The sequence below is a fragment of the Lepus europaeus genome, chromosome 19, assembly GCF_033115175.1.
Source record: "Lepus europaeus isolate LE1 chromosome 19, mLepTim1.pri, whole genome shotgun sequence".
Lineage (NCBI taxonomy): Eukaryota > Metazoa > Chordata > Mammalia > Lagomorpha > Leporidae > Lepus > Lepus europaeus.
Window position 1 is genome coordinate 72530157 of NC_084845.1, and position 19606 is coordinate 72549762.

The 19606-nt window shown below is 53.4% G+C and overlaps 1 protein-coding gene across 7 annotated transcripts in view; it reads left to right on the forward strand.

Annotated features, from left to right (window-relative positions):
* DEF8 (differentially expressed in FDCP 8 homolog) overlaps window positions 1–19606 on the forward strand; it is a 66350-nt gene that overhangs the window by 14450 nt on the left and 32294 nt on the right. For 3 of the 7 annotated variants that reach the window (XM_062177932.1, XM_062177934.1, XM_062177933.1), the window contains 2 exons: window positions 15875–15962; window positions 17660–17754. In XM_062177932.1, the coding sequence (XP_062033916.1) occupies window positions 15875–15962; window positions 17660–17754 (183 nt within the window). The other 4 variants (XR_009864510.1, XM_062177937.1, XM_062177936.1 and 1 more) reach the window with 4 other exon arrangements.

Consider the following 19606-nt stretch of genomic DNA (forward strand, 5'->3'; position numbering starts at 1 on the left):
CCTAGTGAGTTGCGGCGCCGGCCCTGAAAGATTCTTTCAGTATGCAAGCAATATACAGAATTGTTGAGATATTTCACGGTTTTTTTTTTTTTTTTGACAGAGTGGACAGTGAGAGAGAGAGAGAGAAAGGTCTTCCTTTTCTGTTGGTTCACCCCCCAATGGCTGCTGCAGCCGGTGCGCTGCGCTGATCTGAAGCCAGGAGACAGGTGCTTCTGGTCTCCCATTTGGGTGCAGGGCCCAAGGACCTGGGCTATCCTCTACTGCACTCCTGGGCCACAGCAGAGACCTGGACTGGAAGAGGAGCAACCGGGACAGAATCTGGCGCCCCAACCGGGACTAGAACCTGGGTTGCCGGCACTGCAGGCTGAGGATTAGCCTAGTGAGCCGCAATGCTGGCCACGTTTTTTTTTTTTTTTTTTTTTTTTTTAAAGATTAATTTATGTATTGAGAGGCAGAGTTACAGACAGATAGAGAGAGGGAAACAGAGGGGACTTCCATCAGCTGGTTCACTCCTCAAATGGCCACAATGACCAGAGCTGGGCCAATCCGGAGCCAGGAGCTTCTTCTGGGTTTCCCGCGTGGGTGCAGGGCCCCAAGGACTTGGGCCATAGCAGAGAGCTGGATTGGAAGTAGAGCAGCTGGCCTTGAACTGGCGCTCGTATGGGATGCTGGTGCTATAGAGTTGCTTAACCTACTGTGCCACGGTGCTAGTCCTGATGTTTCACATTTTTTCTTTTCCGTGTCACATCTTTGAATTCCAGCATGCATTCTACTCTCAAGGTGTCTCAATTCAGACCAGACACTTCTTGGTGCTCAGTAGCCACTCTGTTACCCAGGAGTGAGGGAGGAGGGAGGGTAGGGGCCAAGGACAGACTGGTGCTACAGTCCAGACAGGAGATGACAGAGTCTCGGGCGAGGTAGTGGAAAGGGGTTACTTGCATTTTACAGACTGAAACTGAGCGAGTTGACCTGCCACGGGCTCACGGTTGACAAGGGACCTGGGTTTTGAAAGGCAGTCTAGTGTGGCTCAGGGTGTCAGATGGAGCCCCGTGCTGGCCCTGGGGCTGCTGGCTCCCAGGCAGGTGGCTTCTGTGCCTGTGGGGCTGCGCTGGGCTCAGGTCGAGTAAATGGTGGATTTGGCAGACAGTGATAAATGATAAATGAACCTCAGGCTCCTGCATAGCCCGGGAGCTGTGATTTGAACCTGAGCTTAGCCAGAGACTTCAGGTCTGGGTCCATCCTCGGGTCCTTCAAGGCCCCTTCCCTGCCCCTTAGTGACCCTGTGTCACCCAGAGGACGAGGTGGGTGACCACAAATTGCCCATGGACTGGCACAGGCGTGGCGGCAGTGCCATCCCTGTGTCCTGGCTGAGGCCTTCCCACTCTGCTCGTCTTCAGAAGCTGCGCCAGGACATTTTGCTCATGAAGCCTTACTTCATCACCTGCAAGGAGGCCATGGAGGCACGTCTGCTGCTGCAGGTCAGATCGCCAGAGGCACCGGCCCTGGGCCGGGAGCTCAGAGCAAGTAGGGCAGTGGGCACACCTCACACTCGGCTCTCTGTGTATTTTGCTGTTAGTCGAGTGCCTCCAGAACTCTGCCCAAGAAGTATTAGGTGTGAAATAAGTGAACAGGTGTTCTGCCTTCCAAAGCGTTCTCGTTAGAGAAGCCGGTGTTGTCCTGTTGGGCTCTATGAGAGTCTGCACGGGGCTGGACCTGGTGAGCCTTCTGAGGTGGGACTGCCAGCAGCACGGCTTTCAGGGCTCACCTGTTTATTTAGTCAGTATTCACAGATGCCGTTCTAGATTCTGGGGAGCAGAATCCTTGCCTCCTAGAGCACCCATCAGGCAGGGGAGACGAGACAGATAGGGGATGTGTGGGTGGCGAGCCCTGTGGAGGAGAGAACACAGGGAAGGGATGGGGCATGTGGGGGTTGGGGGGCGGACCCAGGAGGAGGTTCAGCTGGCGAGGGAAGGGGCAAGCCTGGAGCAACGGGGGGCAGCGAGGTGGCCAGCATGGGGAGGCCGAGGGGCGTGCAGCGTGGAGCGTGGCAGGAGGCCTTCAGGTGAGGGATTGTGGGCCTGGGCCCTACTTGACCTGCTGGCTTTCTCAGGTTCCTGGATTCTGCTGTCAGGGCCCAGACCCCATTTGAAGCTTGTGCTTCCATGAGCACTCTGAGCCCTGACAGTGGGAGCGGCTGTGGGTGAGGATTGGGGAGGGGGCCCTCCCCTGTGCTGGGGTCACAGCCGCTGCAACTTGGCAGCTCCAGGATCGGCAGCATTTTGTGGAGAACGACGAGATGTACTCTGTCCAGGACCTCCTGGATGTGCACATGGGCCGCCTTGGCTGCTCACTCACCGAGATCCACACACTCTTTGCCAAGCACATCAAGCTGGACTGCGAGGTGGGTCGCCCCCTGCCCCCCCATCTGGGTGGCTGGGATGAGCGGGAGCGAAAGCTCAGCCCTATCCCTGGCCTCGGAGAACTCTTCAAGGTTGGCATTTACCTGCTCCGTCCCCAATCTCCAGCGCTGCCAGGCCAAGGGCTTCGTGTGTGAGCTCTGCCGGGAGGGGGATGTGCTGTTCCCGTTCGACAGCCACACATCTGTGTGCACTGACTGCTCCGCCGTTTTTCACAGGTGGGTGTGGTCAGAACTTCCCTCAGACTGAGTGCTGCCCCCCACCCGCCTCAGCCGCTGTTGACCTTGTGGGAGCCTGCACTCCTTCCCCGAGACAGAGACAGGGGGACAGAAAGGCATTTGGGTCTTTGCTGATCCTGAGGTCGATGCCGTAATTAAAAGTTCCATCAGGAATGGACATCTGTGGGGCTGGGGAGCATTAACCCCTAAAGGCCTGCCTCGGCCAGCATCCACACTGCTTCCTTTCGCCATCAGGATTGAAGTCACTCTTTCAGGGCTGGTATAGGCCACAAGTCCGTGCGGTTCTTAGTTCCAGGCACCCTTAGTGTCTTGGTAATTTTTTCAAAGTGTCCCTAGACCAAAAGAAATACCTAGCGTGTTTTGTTAAGTGCTTACACTCAAACAGTGTTGTAAGTTTATGGCCATAAAGATTTGGTGGCTGTTTAGAAAGATAGTCCACACACATTACAAGAAAAATAGTTTAGTTTCTTTCTTCGAGAAGCACAATTCCTTACCTTCAGAGCCCTGCACATCTTCTCAAACCTGCTGTCAGACAGGACATACCAGCCCTATGTCTGTCCACACAGTTTTGCCTGGCGTTTTCTCTTTAACACAGCAACTGCCAAAACCTTGCCTTTGCAATGCTAGGGTGTCACAGAAGGGGCTGCCGCAAACACTGATGTGGGCTGTGAGCTTCCTGGAGAGAGTGGTTTGTGTGGTATGACAGATGTGTTCTCAAAGACCCGACTGAGGCAGCTGTGTCCTCGATACATAGTTTGGGAACCTTTAGTGGGAGCTGTGCACAGCAGTGTTGAAGGCAGGTGTTAGTAGCTGAATAACTGAGAGCTCAGAGCCTGGGTGTGACCTGGGAGCATGCACTGTCCTGGTGGTGGGCAGTGTGAATGCCCACCCCACGGGAGAGGCACGTGCTCCCCTCACACAGGCTCCCAGCCGTGCAGAGTGCGACCCCTGCGTCTGCTCTGTGGTAGCACCTAATCCCACCTCCCTGCCTGCTTCCCTGTCTGGGGGATAAGGGGAGTGTATGAAGATTCAGTGGTAGAATTTTTCTTTTTCATTTAGATTTATTTATTTATTTGAAAGGCACAATTGGAGGGAGGAAGAGAGAGTGAGGGGGAGAGAGACAGACATCTGGCCCATATTCTGGTTTACTTCCCGAAGCCAAAGCCAGGAACTCCATCCAGGTCTCTTGGGTGGGTACATGGGCCCAAGCTGCTTTCCCAGGTGCATAGCAGAGAGCTGGATCAGAGGTAGGGCAGGCGTGACTTGAACCAGCACCTGTGTGGGACTGGTGTCCCACTGCAGACGGCAGCTTAGCCCGCTGTTCCGCAACGCTGGCCCCTCAGTGCTAGAATTTTCTGTGCAGAGAGCCCCAACCTGTCTTCCCACCCCCAGGGACTGCTACTATGACAACTCGACCACGTGTCCCAAGTGTGCCCGGCTCACCCTACGGAAACAGTCGCTCTTCCAGGAGCCTGGTCCAGAGGAGGATGCTTAGAGCACTGGGGGACAGCACCCACCTTGCTGGGTATTGCCAAAGTCAAGGTGTCCATTCTGCTCTGGAGACCCCTTGGGGTACAGCCCTTGGACCTCTTCACCCCTGCTGGACCAGAGGTGGGTGAGCAGTTCTCACAAGGACCATCATCGCCCACGTGTTTGCTGGGACTCTGGTAGCTGCATTTCTGTTACTGGGTGTGCAGCGATGAGGGATTGCCATGTGGTCCCTGCCCCTCTCCCGCTTCTGGACTCTGAGGGGAGAAGGGAAGGACTTCTCACCTCCTCTGTGGCATACAGCCCCTCCATTCGCCTGGGGCCAAGGCTTCTGGGCCCTAGAGATACCCTTGCATTAGTCCTGGCCTCCTTGGCAACTGTTTAGGCTAAGACCCACAGGGAGGTCCAGAGGAGTGGCTGTACACAGCAGCCCCAAGCTTCTGTTTTACCTTCAGTCGATGGGTTGGGTTCTATTCAGAGACTCCAAGCCACCCCCTGCCCCCTGGCCCACACCCCTGGCCAATCTGAGGGTTTCTGGATGTTGCTGACGGGCTGTTCATGATCATTCCTGACAGACCTGGCCCTGCCCTGCCCCAGCCAAGCCTCCTGTGTGCACTGTCAGTGCTTTCTGTACAACAGGGAGGGAAGGGGCTGTGGAACTGTGCCCTGCTGCGTGCAACTGCTGCTGTTCCTGCCATGGCCCAGCCCACTTTATCCTGGTGCTCCAAGCTGGTGGCTGGGGGTTTCAGCCCAAGGAGGGTGGCCCATGCTCCAGTGTGTGGCAGAGACTGTCTCCCTGGGGAGGTTGGAGATTAGGCAGAAGGGTAGGCCTGAGTGCCATTTTGTGAAACCAACTCTGCCTCAGAGGAGCTCCATCCTTCTGCCATTGTGCTCTGAGATGACCAGCCAGGAGCTTTCTGTTTGGACGCCAGAGGTCAGAAGCTGGGAGTATTTGCTCAAGGGAACCCCTGACAGGTGGTTGCTCGCCCCATGTGAAGGGTCCCCTGGACACGGGGTGGGATGGGGCACACTGGGTCTCAGTGTTTGCACTTTACAAGTCCTGAGGTTGTGGGGGGCTATGGGGAGGGATGCTTCAGGACGCAGCTTCCCAATCTTTCACCCCTAGGAAGCAGGGGCTGCTTGTGTCTGCCTTTTTCTTCATTGCCCTGGACTGTGCTTGGCTGTTGATGCATATGGCTAACACCTGGGCAGTGGCAGAGACCATCATAACCTTTGACTAGGAGGCCCAAGAGGAGACCTCAGAACAGTCAGCTTAGCTGGCTGGCCCATTTAAGGAATCTGTCACCTTTCTCTTGCCCCTTGCTGTCAGGGGCTCTTGCTGTGTTTTCTGTTTCCATGCCTGGAGAATGGAGATCGCAGTGTGCACCTATCTCAGGGTAGAACAGTGAGAGAATCAAGAGTGACGTGAGGCTGAATCACTGGCGGGCTTCTCTTTCCTCTGGGACTGGAGAGGGGATTAAAGACCAAATGCCCTTTTCCTACACCCCTAATCTGTGCATCTCTCATGACTGCATCACATGTCTGTCATGTGGGTATCTCCTGTGTAGTCAACATCACATTATTCGTTATAAATCACTGTGTCCATAGAAAACGCTATTATGCTGGCATTTATTGGACAAAGGGTGGGGCCCATTTTTAATACCCTCCCCCCACCCCCCACCCCCATGCCTCCTCCACCAGCACCTCTTCTCCACCTGCCCTTTCTGGATGATCAAGTCTGTAAACTGAATCATGGGTAGGTGCTGTGAGCCTGCAGTACAGAAGAACCTAGAATTACATGGCCAGCGCCTTACAGAAGAAAGGACAGCTAAGCGTGGCCCCACGGTGTGGACCAGGCTGGCTGGAGAATTGCAGCAATGCCACTGTCACTATTTCATTAAATATGTGTTCTCAGACTTTCTCTGTGTGGTGAATCTGGGACAAAGCTAAGACTGTCAACTTAAAAACTCACTGCCTTCCTTATCTAATGGAGTAAAATGTTACTTGGGGCGAGCTCAAATTTCTTGAGTGGGAGAGAGAGGGATGTTGATGTCAGACCAAGGAGTGAGTGCTGACAGTCTAGAGGAGCATGTTCCCGAGCCTCCACTTCTGCAAAATGACATCACGTGCTTCCTGGGGTCGCCGGGGCTCCAGGGAGCTTGTCGCGCTGCCTGGAATGCAAGGGTTATTCAGTAAATAGAAACTGTCTTCTGTGTCTAGCATCCTCTTGTGGGAAGGAAGGGCTGTCTCCTTAACTTCATAAACACTGACAGTAAATTACAGCAGAGTCAGCAAAGGCTCCATCTAGTTCCTGGGAGCATCTTTGGTCTTCCCAAGCTGGGCCCACTGACAGGACCCTCACTGTAGCTCAGGGCCATTCCCATTATCCTTGAGTAGGTATTATTATTTTCAAAGAGTCATTTATTTGAAAGGCAGAGAGAGAGAGGAAGATAGAGAATTCAGCAGATCACTCCCCAAACGGCCACAACAGCCAGATCTGGGCTAGTCAGGAGCCAGGAACTCATCCTGGTCTCCCACATGAGTGGCAGGGGCCCAAGTACTTGGGCCATCTTCTGCCTTCCCAGGCGCATTAGCAAGAGGCTGGATGGGGAGCAGAGCAGCAGGGACTTGAATCAGTGCTGCAGCACAGGATGCAGTCATCCCACGTGGTGGCTTCACCCACTGCACCACAGTGCCCACCTCAGGTGTTATCATCATTAAAATGTTTACTTACTTGACTTGAGAGACAGACACTGCTCCCATCTGCTGGTTCATTTCCAAATGCCCACAACAGCTGCGACTACGGCCAAAATGAGGAGCCAGGAAATCCATCTAGTATCCCATGTGGATGGCAGGGGTCCAAGCACTTAAGCCATCACCTGCTGCCTCCCTGTGCGTCAGCAGGAAGCCGGATCAGAAGTGAACCAGCACTCTGATACAGGATGGTGGCACTGCCAAGTGGTGGCTTAACCCCTGCACCACATCGGCCACTCCCCTCCTCCCCTCTGTTTTGTTTACATTTTTATATGGCCAGATTAAAGTTTTCTTCATTTCATTTACATTTTACTGTCATACACAGCTTTCTTTATAGCCACCCATTTTTATTTTGTTTGTTTTTTTTGGCATGGTTTAACTTTTGCGTTTAGAACCCTGATCATTTGGAGTCTGTTCTTGTGTATGCTGTGAGGTATGGATCCCAGTTTTTCTTCCTTTTTAAAAATTTTTATTTTATTTAGGATTCAGTTTTATCCTTTTCCAAATGGTTCACCGGTTGTCCACCACTGTAAACAAAGTACTAAATATTTCTAGATTTTCTATTTTTTTCCTAAGATTTTTTTAATTTTTATTTTTGACAGGCAGAGTGGACAGTGAGAGAGAGAGAGAAAGGTCTTCCTTTTGCCGTTGGTTCACCCTCCAATGGCCACCGTGGTAGGCGCGCTGCGGCCGGCGCACTGCGCTGATCCGATGGCAGGAGCCAGGTGCTTATCCTGGCCTCCCATGGGGTGCAGGGCCCAAGGACTTGGGCCATCCTCCACTGCACTCCCTGGCCACAGCAGAGAGCTGGCCTGGAAGAGGGGCAACCGGGACAGGATCGGTGCCCCAACCGGGACTAGAACCCGGTGTGCCGGCGCTGCAAGGCGGAGGATTAGCCTAGTGAGCCGTGGCGCCGGGTTTTTCCTAAGATTTTAAAATTTATTTGAGAGGTAGAGTTACAGACAGAGGGAGAGACAGAGAGAAAGGTCTTCTTTCCGCTGGTTCACTCCCCCAATGGCTGCAACGGCCAGAGCTGTGCTGCTCCGAAGCCAGGAGCCAGGAGCTTCCTCTGGTCTCCCATTATGGTGCAGGGGCCCAAGCATTTGGGCCATCTTTCACTGCTTTCCTAGGCTGGATTGAAGTGGAGCACCTGAGTCTCGAACCAGCACCCATATGGGATGCCAGCACTGCAGGTGGGGCTTAACCTGGTACTTTTTTTTTTTTTGACAGGCAGAGTGGACAGTGAGAGAGGGAGACAGGGAGAAAGGTCTTCCTTTGCCGTTGGTTCACCCTCCAATGGCTGCTGCGGCCGGCGCACCGCGCTGAACCGAAGGCAGGAGCCAGGTGCTTCTCCTGGTCTCCCATGGGGTGCAGGGCTCAAGGACCTGGGCCATCCTCCACTGCACTCCCGGGCCACAGCAGAGAGCTGGACTGGAAGAGGGGCAACCGGGACAGAACCCGGCGCCCCAACCAGGACAGAAGCAGGGGTGCCGGCGCTGCAGGCGGAGGATTAGCCTAGTGAGCCGCGGCGCCGGCCCTAACCTGGTACTTCTAATTTGACGTCGAGGGTACCTGCTGTCCATCCCTTTTTGGCAATTGAGGGGCCTCTTACCAGGCATTTCTGTCCCCCAACCGTGTCTCAGGTCCAGGAGGGCTGTGCTTGCTCTGCTCCCTCGCCAAAATTGGCAGAGAAAATGGGGCTGCGAGGGGAAGCAGGTGGAGCCGGGTCCACCCGCCGCCTAGTTCGAGTTCGCTCGGAGGCGGGCGGCGGGGGCTATTAGGGCGCAGCTGCAGGCCTTCTCGTGGTACGAGAGCAGCCGCCTAGCGGCCCGCAGTGACCATCCACGAAGGGAACAACACGGCGCATTGCGTCCCGGGTCAGCTCCCGTGTTCGAGGCTCAGGGTGGCGGATGGGGCCGCATCCGAAGCGTCTTTTTTTTTTTTTTTTTTTTTAATCTGAAAGGCAGTTACATAGAGGCAGAGAGAGAGAGGTCGTCCATCCACTGGCCCACTCCCCAGATTGCCAGAACGGCAGGAGCTGAGCCGACCCTTAGCCTGGAGCTCGGAGCTTCTTCCGGGTCTCCCACGCGGATGCAGGAACTCAAGGACTTGGGCCGCCTTCTGCGCTCCCAGGCCGCCAGCAGGGAGCTGGATCGAAGTGGAGCGGCCCGGACTCGAACCAGCGCCCATATGGCATGCGAGCACTGCAGGCCGCGGCCTTACCCGTTATGCCACAGAACAGATGTCCACTCTCGCGAGCCGCTTCCTGTGGAGGACCCCGCTGGGCATTCCCTTAGCGCCTCGCCGGACTCGGCCACCGGGCCCGCTCCGATCGGATGCATAAATACTCAGGCGGTGACGTGGACACCTAAGGCGAAGGGCCGCCCGGGCGCGGGGGCGTGGCCCGTGAGGACCCGTTTGCTGCTGCCTGCGCGTGCGCGCGCCCGGGCCGGGCGGGGTCGGGGGATGTTGCGCCGGCTGGTGGCCGCTACCGGGGGTCGAGCGGTGGCAGCGCCGCTCGCCGTGCTGTGGCGATGCAGTTGCGGCCCTGGACGTGGCAAGACGGCCGGGACCGGTGTGAGGGCTTTTGGCGTTGCCCGGCAGGTAAGCAGCGAGGCGCTGCCTTCTGGTTCCGGGCTGTGGTCTGTGGCTTTCGATTGGCGCCGCCGTGACGTCATCTCCCTGCGTCTACCATGGCCGGAAAAGCGGCGGGAATTGGAGATTGGGGCTGCACCCGTGTGGGGTGGTTCCGACCGCGGCCACTTCGCAGTGTCCGTGACTGTTGGCGGTCGCTCCCAGCCCGAGCCTACTGGATCCATTTGTCCACCGAGCACGCCCCCACCCACGTCCCACATTCTCGTCGCCTGCCGGGCGCTCGGCCAGCTGTTTTGAGGAGCCGGGCGCGCTCCCGCCGGCCGGCCTTGCGTTCCCGTCAGAGGAGCCGGGTGCCCTCCCGCCGGCCAGCCTTGCGTTCCCGTCAGAGGGGCCGGGCGCGCTCCCGCCGGCCAGCCCTGCGATCCCGTCTGAGGGGCCGGGCGCGCCCCCGCCGGCCAGCCCTGCGTTCCCGTCAGAGGGGCCGGGCGCGCTCCCGCCGGCCAGCCCTGCGTTCCCGTCAGAGGGGCCGGGCGCGCTCCCGCCGGCCAGCCCTGCGTTCCCGTCTGAGGGGCCGGGCGCGCTCCCGCCGGCCAGCCCTGGGATCCCGACCGAGGAGCCGGGCGCGCTCCCGCCGGCCAGCCCTGCGTTCCCGTCAGAGGAGCCGGGCGCGCTCCCGCCGGCCAGCCCTGCGTTCCCGTCTGAGGGGCCGGGCGCGCTCCCGCCGGCCAGCCCTGGGATCCCGACCGAGGAGCCGGGCGCGCTCCCGCCCGCCAGCCTTGCGTTCCCGTCAGGGGCCGGGCGCGTTCCCGCCGGCCAGCCCTGCGTTCCCGTCAGAGGAGCCGGGCGCGCTCCCGCCGGCCGGCCTTGCGTTCCCGTCTGAGGGGCCGGGTGCGCTCCCGCCGGCCAGCCCTGCGATCCCGTCAGGGGCCGGACGCGTTCCCGTCAGAGGAGCCGGGCACGCTCCCGCCGGCCAGCCCTGCGATCCCGTCTGAGGGGCCGGGTGCGCTCCCGCCGGCCAGCCCTGCGGCCCTGGCCCGAGTGCCCCTTCCCGGACTTCGCCGCAGCAGCGTCTTGCGGGAGATGGTGCATTCCCCGAGCTGGCTCTGCTGCCCTCATGACCGCCGGCACTGCTTGAGGGCTGCTCATGGATGCCCTCCTTGATACCGGTTTTGCCGAATCCCTATTTTGTGGAAGTGCATAGAACATTCCACGTTTAAGGTTGCCTGTTTGTTTTTTATTGTAGAGAGCGGCCACATCGTTTTTTCCTGATTCTCTATTAATTTGATCCCAGAAAGGCACGGTTTTTAGGTAGTGCTAAAATAGGAAAAAGATTCCACGGGTTCATTTTCTGTCCTGTTTTCAGGAATCACTTTGCCGTTGTCATGTGTCAGTTGGGAAACTGCATGTTGTTTTTCTCCAGTGCTGTAAGTGGGAGCAAAGCCTCTCACCTATGGTCATGTTGCACTTCAGTGTTGCAGCTGTTCTTATGACTGACATGCAGCAGTATTGCTGACTGTACAGCCAGCTGAAGCACAGGTGATTGACTGCTCTGGACCTCAGTGTCTTTGTCAGGGGAGGAATTGGATGATCTTTGAGTTACTTCCCAGACTGACACATTCATCCATAGCCTACCAACCAGAGAGCATCACCATGAATGAGACAAGCAAGGGATCTGCCTCCAGGGCTGCTCTTTGCAGGCTTTGTGAAGAGAAGCAGTGGCTGTGCTTTGTAGTTAAAAGATACAGGCAAGAGCATCCCTCAAGGGAAGCTTCTGTGGTAGAGGCCTCGATGCAGTTTTTCTGTACATGTTCTTTTTTTTTTAAGAATTTATCTATGTTTGTTCCAGGAAATGATTTATATATATATATATATTATTTTTTATTTTTTATTTTTGACAGGCAGAGCTGGCAGTGAGAGAGAGACAGAGAGAAAGGTCTTCCTTTTGCCGTTGGTTCACCCTCCAATGGCCGCTGAGGCCGGCGCACCGCGCTGATCCCAAGCCAGGAGCCAGGTGCTTCTCCTGGTCTCCTATGCGGGTGCAGGGGCCCAAGCACTTGGGCCATCCTCCACTGCACTCCCGGGCCACAGCAGAGAGCTGGCCTGGAAGAGGGGCAACCGGGACAGAATCCGGCGCCCCGACCAGGACTAGAACCTGGTGTGCTGGCACCGCTAGGCGGAGGATTAACCTGTTGAGCCACGGCGCGGCCGTACATGTTCTATCTATCTATTAATATATGCATATAGATTATTATATATGTCTGCCATGGTAGACTACATGCCGTGTGAGCAGGAAGCAGACACGTTGTTAGGTGGTTATATGAAGTATGAAGGAAAAGGAAGCAAAGTGAGGGAGATAGAAAATGAAAAGAGTGGAGGAGGGGTAAATGCTATGTGACAAGTTTTAGGTGGCACAGATAGACACCTGTAGGAAGCAGGGGTTGAGGCGAGCTTGCCAGGGCATTGGAGTTGCAAGTTTACTGCCTTTGGGTGAGTACAGCTGTTGTGTTCTGTGTGGTCAGACTAAGGCAGGGGTTATTGGAAGGTGGTGATGCCAGGAGGGGCAGGGCCTCATAGGCCTGATGAGTCTTCACCTGTGTGCTGTGTGTGAGTCTGTGTTACAAAGGGCACCTGGTTCCTGATCTGACTGGGAAGACACTATGGTGTGCCGAGCTTCACAGCTTAGCTTTGCACTAACTAGTCTAACAAGCTTTATATAGAATGAGCTGTGAATTGATTTGCCAAAACTAAACTCCAAGATGGGAGAGTAGACCATTGTTTAAACTTACAATGACAGCTATATTGCACCTGAGTAGCTCCACTAACAAAATCATTAAAAGATTGCATCATGAATTAAATGAATAGGGGTGGGGGAGCACTTTGTGGCATAGCAGGTTAAGCCACTGCCTGGGACGCCTTCACATAGAGTGCTGGCTGTTCCATGCTTCCCATCGAGCTTCCTGCTGATATGCCTGGCAGGCAGCAGGTGATGATCCAGGTACTTGGGTTCCTGCCTTTCATGTGTGAGACCTGAGTGAAGTTCGTGGCTTCCGACTGCTATGGTAGACATTTGGGGAGTGCATCAGCAGATGGAAGATTGCTCCCTGTCTCTCCCTTTCTTTGTCACTCTGCCTTTCAAATAAATAAATCTTTTAAAAAACAACAAGGAATTGGAAGTTTTATCAAGTTTGGAGGCCTGAAGCACTTTGTGCTTGTAGGGCTATAGGCTGCCTGGCATATGTTGAGCTGCTAGCGTCAGAGCTGCTGTCTTTTTGGGGTAGACCTGGGAGAAGTCCTGGGAGATTGGGCACCAGAGTTCTCATCCCATACCTGCCATGACTAGTTGTATTAGTCTTTGCTTTTCTCCTTGTGCAGTGGGGGTGACAGCTCCTACTCTCAGGACAGTTGGTGAGGATTGAAAGAGGTAATTAAGATGTACCTGGTGCTGGCGCCGCGGCTCAATAGGCTAATCCTCCACCTTGCGGCGCCAGCACACTGGGTTCTAGTCCTGGTCGGGGCGCCGGATTCTGTCCCAGTTGCCCCTCTTCCAGGCCAGCTCTCTGCTATGGCCCGGGAGTGCAGTGGAGGATGGCCCAAGTGCTTGGGCCTGCACCCCATGGGAGACCAGGAGAAGCACCTGGCTCCTGCCTTCGGATCAGCGCAGTGCGTCAGCCGCGGCGGCCATTGGAGGGTGAACCAACGGCAAAAGGAAGACCTTTCTCTCTGTCTCTCTCTCTCACTGTCTGTACCTGGTGCCTGCTGGTGCCCAGTGATGACCACCTTTTATTCTTTGTCTAGATTTGCTGTCAGTTCATATCTGGGTTCCAGTCCCCTGTCAGGGTGCCATACCTGCATTGGTATTGCTGGGTTGTCATTGGTGAATCTGTGTCAGTACTGTCCTCGTGGTGCTGATAGATGACATGTCCCTGTTAGCTCACAGACATTACTTTTGGTAGTGTGATATCATCACTAGTACTTCTAGTTGTCTCCTTTTTGAGCCTCCTTCTTTAGATTTTCCCTTGTCTTTAAAAAAAAAAAATATTTGGGGACTGGCCTTGTGGTGTTAACAGGTAAAGCCTGTCACACTGCATCACGTGTGGGTGTTGGTTCATGTCCCAGATGCTCCACTTCTGATCCAGCTGAAAAGCTGTAGAAGATGACCCTAATGTTTGGGCCCTGGACAACCACGTGAGCGACTTGGATAGAGCTCCGGCTCCTGGCTTTGGCCTGGCCCAGCTCTGGCCATTGTGGCCATCTGGGGAATGAACCAGTGGATGGAAGACCTCTCTTTCTGCTACCCTCCCTCTCTCTAGCTGACTTTCATTACCTGCTCCCTCCCAGGGTACTCATCAGCAGGATTTGGAATAGGGAACAAAGCTGGGTTCAAGTTCCCAGGCACTTCCAAGCAGTGGGTTACCTGGTACACCAGACACCCACCCTGCACCTGATTTGAAAAGCTCTCTCATAGCCTACCTTTCTAGATTTGCAGACTGTTTAGTCTGTTGTGGCTTTTGATAGGGATATCTGAGTAGTTTATTTAATTAACAGGTTACTAGTTGGGGAGCAGATTTACTTTGGGGTGGTAGTACAGAACCTCTCTCACCCCGGATGTTGACTCAGCAGCTGTCATCACCTGCGGGTCCAGTTTCATTGTGGTAAAATATTGGGGACAATTCACTTTCTTTAGTTATGTTGGGATTTTGGTTAATACAATTAATATTGTGTTATTGAGTGTACTTGGATTTTTAAATTTATTTTTTGAAAAAGGTTTATATATTTCAAAAGCAGAGTTGCAGAGAGAAGGAGAGACAGAAGGAGGGAGGGAGGGAGGGAGGGAGAGAGAGAGAGAAAAGGCGAGAGGGAGAGAGACATCTTCCATCTGATGGTTCATTCCCCAAATAGCCACAAGGGTCAGGGGCTGGGCTAGGCCAAAGCCAGGAGCTTCTTCTGGGTCTCCCACATGGGTACAAGGGCCCAGGTACTTGGGCCCTCTTCCTCTGCTTTTCCCAGGTATATTAGGAGGATCAGCAATGGGCACAAATGGGCACCCTGTAGGCTGCTGCTTAACCAGCTACGCCATAGCCCCATCCCTATTATATTATTATTGTTTTTTAGCATATTATCCTTTATTGTAGTAGTTTTTGTTGTAGTGGATTTTGACTGGTAAATAGCAAAAAAAAAAAAAAAAAAAAAAAAAAATCAAAATCAGCTCTATTCCTGTCTTTAAATAATGTATTAAGTGATGTTAGCAGATAATGGTAAAAAAACTAGTATTTTCCTCTCTGAGGTCTAAAGAAAATGAAAGGGGGTCTGGCGACTTGTCTGTTTTATTGGCCTGGTAGAAATATTCACCCCTTGCCTGACCAAGATGAATCATACTCACTCTCTCAGCATGTCAGTTTTATGAAGTTTTAGTCTTTTTTTTTTTTTTTTTTTTGATATATTTATTTGAAAGAGTTATGGTGGGGAGAGAGGGAGGCAGATACCTTTCATCCACTGCTGCACTCCCCAAATGGCTGCAGTGCTGGGGCTGGGCCAGACCAAAGCCAAGAGCCTGGAATTGCATCCTGGTCTCTTATGTGGGTGCAGGAGCCCAAACATTTGGGCCATCTTCTGTTGCTTTCCCAGGCTCATTAGCAGGGAGCTGGACAAGAAGTGGAGTACCCGGGATTGAAACCTGTGCTCATATGAGATGCCAGTGGCACAGGTGGTGGCTTAACCCATTATGTCACAACACTGGCTCTGAGGTTTTATTTATTTACTTTCTAAAGTTTTATTTATTTATTTAAAAGTCAGAGTTACGCAGAGAGAGAGAGAGAGAGAGAGAGAGAGAGAGAGAGAGGTCTTCCATCCGATGGTTCACTCCCCAATTGGCTGCAGTGGCCGGAGCTGTGCCGATCCAAAGCCAGGAGCCAGGAGCTTCTTCCGGGTCTCCCATGAGGGTGCAGGGACCCAGGGACTTGGGCCATCTTCTAGTGCTTTCCCAGGCCATAGCAGAGAGCTGGATCGGAAGTGGAGCAGCCTGGTCTCGAACTGACACCCATATGGGATGCTGGCGCTTTGGGCCAGGGCGTTAACCTGCTGTGCCACAGTGCCAGCCCCGGTTTTATTCTTAAAATTGTGTTTTGAAGCAGTAATGTTTTCAGTTACTAAAATTATCTCGGGATAGAAATGGCTGGTTTTTTGCTTTTCCTTGCTATTGGAGACTATATAAATTTTTTTCATTTCTAAAGTGAACTTAATTTCTGTTCATCTTATCTGAATCATATTGGCAGCAAACATAGACTTTGATTGGCACCCTGTCTCTTCTCGCCTTGTGTGGCTGCTGTGAGAGTGCCACAGTGTCGCAGAGGGGGCTCATGAGGGAATGCTCTGTTGTTGCAGCACCTCCAGGGGATCCGATTCCAGCAGCTGCTTGTGCAGAGACTGAACTCATCGTTTTCCCAGCGGCTGTGTTCAAGACCACCCAAAGGTACCTATGTTTCTGCTGCTGTCATCGGCAGCATGAGGTCTACAGGAGTGCGTGTGACCGCATCAGGGTGTGTATCCCACAGGGACACAGAGCAACTTGGAATGCCCCGTCAGCGTTTTCTGGCTTCCACATTGAGCCACATGGCAGCACCTTCCCCGTGCCTTCGTGGTTTTGGTTGTCAGTGAAGCTGGCAAAAGAGAAGCTCTTTTAGAAGGAAGTGCCAGGTACATCTCCTAGATGACATGGGAACAAACCTTTGTTTCTGCATATCTGGGTCTGAATACCAGCCAAGCCTCATGTTTGGGAGATAAAACAGACTGTGCAGACTTAGGTAGCTTGGAGCGCATTTGTCCATTTGAAAATTTTTTTTTTCTTAATTCTTTTTATTTATTTATTTTTTTGACAGGCAGAGTGGACAGTAGAGGGAGACAGAGAGAAAGGTCTTCCTTTTGCCGTTGGTTCACCCTCCAATGGCCACTGCGGTAGGCGCGCTGCGGCCGGCGCACCGCGCTGTTCCAATGGCAGGAGCCAGGTGCTTATCCTGGTCTCCCATGGGGTGCAGGGCCCAAGGACTTGGGCCATCCTCCACTGCACTCCCTGGCCACAGCAGAGAGCTGGCCTGGAAGAGGGACAGGATCGGTGCCCCGACCGGGACTAGAACCCGGTGTGCCAACGCCGCAAGGCGGAGGATTAGCCTGTTAAGCCACGGCACCGGCCTTTTCTTAATTCTTTAGGTTAGGCTATGGTGATGGCTCAAGTAGTTGGGTTCCTGCTATTTGCATGGGATCCTGGGATTGAGTTTCCAGCTTCTGGCTTCAGCCTAGCCCAGCTGTAGCCATTGTGATATATAGGGAGTGAACCAGCAGGTGGGAGATCTCTATCTCAAATAAATAAAAATAACTGAAATATTATAGGTTGAAAAATGTTTCTCCTCTCTGAATTCGCTTTCTCTGCAAAATTATATGTAATGTTGGCTGGCGCCGCGGCTCACTAGGCTAATCCTCCGCCTGTGGCGCTGGCACACCAGGTTCTAGTCCCAGTCGGGGCGCCAGATTCTGTCCCAATTGCCCCTCTTCCAGGCCAGCTCTCTGCTGTGGCCCGGGAGTGCAGTGGAGGATGGCCCAAGTGCTTGGGCCCTGCACCCCATGGGAGACCAGGAGAAGCACCTGGCTCCTGCCTTCGGATCAGCACGGTGCGCCGGCCGCAGCGCACCGACCGTGGTGGCCATTGGAGGGTGAACCAATGGCAAAGGAGGACCTTTATCTCTGTCTGTCTCTCTCACTGTCCACTCTGCGTGTCAAAAAAAAAAAAAAAAAAAAAAAAAAAGTAATGCTTTTCTTTCTTTCTCTTTTAAAAGTTTTATTTATTTATTTGAAAATCAGAATTATACAGCGAGAGAGAGGTCTTTCATCTACTGGTTCACTCCCCAATTGACTATAATAGCCAGAATGTGCTGATCTGAAGCCAGGAGCCAGGAGCTTCTTCCGGGTCTCTCATGCAGGTGCAGGGGCCCAAGGACTAGGGCCATCCTCTACTGCTTTTCCAGGCCCTAGCAGAGAGCAGGATCTGAAGTGGAGCAGCCAGTACTCGAATCAGCGCCCATATGAGATGTCGGCACTGCAGGCGGCAGCTTTACCCACTACCCCACAGTGCCAGCCTGTAATGCTTTTCTGAAGTCAGACTTTGTTTTCCTTTAGAGACTGGTGAACCACAGAATGCTGGGCCTGGACAAGATGGAAGGAAGAGAAGAGGGAAGCAGGATGACTCTGCCTGGTGGAAACGGATGCAGAAGGTACGTGTGTATCCAAGGGCCAGACCGAGATACCCTGTCACTCCTCCAAGGGATAGAGTCATTGCAGAGCTGAAATTTTGTCTGATCTTTGTTGTAGTCCAATTCTTGTGCTGCAGCAAAATTCCTTGGACTGCATAACTTATAAATTTATTGATAACAGTTACGGAGGCTGGGAAATGCAAGATCAAGGCACCAGCAGATTTGGTTCCTGGTGGAGGCCTGATCTCTGCTTCTGAGAAAGCTGCTTTTTTTTAAAACAATATTTATATGTTTTTATTTGTTTGAAAACTGGAGAGAGGGAGGAGCCAGCGCTGTGGTGTAGCAGGTAAGGCCACTGCCTGCAGTGCTGGCATCCCATATGGGTGCTGGTTCAAGACCCAGCTCTCCACTTCTGATCCAGCTCTCTGCTATGGCCTGGGAAAGCAGTAGGAGATGGCCCAAGTCCTTGGGCCCCTGCACACACACGGGAAGACCTGGAGGAAACTCCTGGCTTCGGATTGGCGCAGCTCTGGCCATTGCAGTCAATTGGGGAGTGAACCAGTGGATGGAAGACCTCTCTCTCTTTGCCTCTCCTTCTCTTTCTGTTTAACTCTGACTTTCAAATAAATAAATTAATTTAAAAAAAGGAGTGAGTGGAGAGAGAGGGAGGGAGGAAGGGAGGGAGGGAGGCAGAGACAGAGATAGGCAGAGAGATCTTCCATTTACTCCTCAGATGCCTCCAACAGCTGGGGCTCAGCCAGACCAAAGCCAGTAGCCTGGAACTCAGTTCAGGTCTCTTACAAGGGTGGCAGGGGCCCAACTACTTGAGCCATCACCCGTTGCCTCATTAGCCAGAAGCTGGAATTGGAAGCAAAACTGGGACTTGGATCAGGCACTCCAGTATGGGATGCAGATGTCCCAAGTGGTGGCTTCACTTCGTACCAGATGCTCACCTCCTGAGGTAGCTTCTTGAACACCTTTCTCTAGGAGACACGTGCCATTTCCTCACATTTGAAGAGATGGTCTCTCTTCCTTAGTTATAGGGCATTTCTTTCTCTTCTTCTTCTTCTTCTTTTTTTTTTTTTTAATTTTATTCATTTGAAAGAGTTACAAAGAGAGGTAGAGAGAGGAGAGAGAGAGAGAGGTCTTCCATCTGCTGGTTCATTCCTCAGATGGCCGCAACAGCTGGAGCTGCGCTGATCCGAAGCCAGGAGCCAGGAGCTTCTTCCAGGTCTCCCATGAGGCTGCAGGGGCCCAAGGACTTGAGCCATCTTCTACTGTGTTCCTAGGCCATAGCAGAGAGCTGGATCAGAAGAGGAGCAGCCTGGACTAGAACTGGTGTCCATATGGAATGCTGGCACTTCATGCCAGGGCGTTAACCCGCTGTACCACAGCATCAGCCCCAATAAGGGCATTTCTTTTAAGGACACTAATCCCATCCTCGAGTTCCCAGTCTTCTCTTCCTGTCTCTGTGGGAGCTGAGTTACAACATAAATTATAGAGGGGCACATACATTCAGACCATTGCAGCCTTTCTGCTTGTTTAGAGGCTAACCATTAATTGGTTCAGAAAGTCTAAGGAGTTTCTAAGTATGTGTTGAAAGGGGCCGGTGTTGTGGTGTAATGGGTATAGCCACAGCCTCTGACACCAGCATCCCATATGGATGCCAGTTCACGTCCTGGCTGTTCCAGTTAGGATCCAGCTCCCTGCTGTGGCCTGGGAAAAGCAGCAGACGTCCTGAGTACTTGGGCCCCTGACAGCCACCTAGGAGACCCAGATGAAGCTCCTGGCTTCTGCCTGGCTCAGCTCTAGTTATTGTAGCTATGGAAGCGCTCTCTTGTAGCTTTAAAAAGATTTATTTATTTATTTGAAA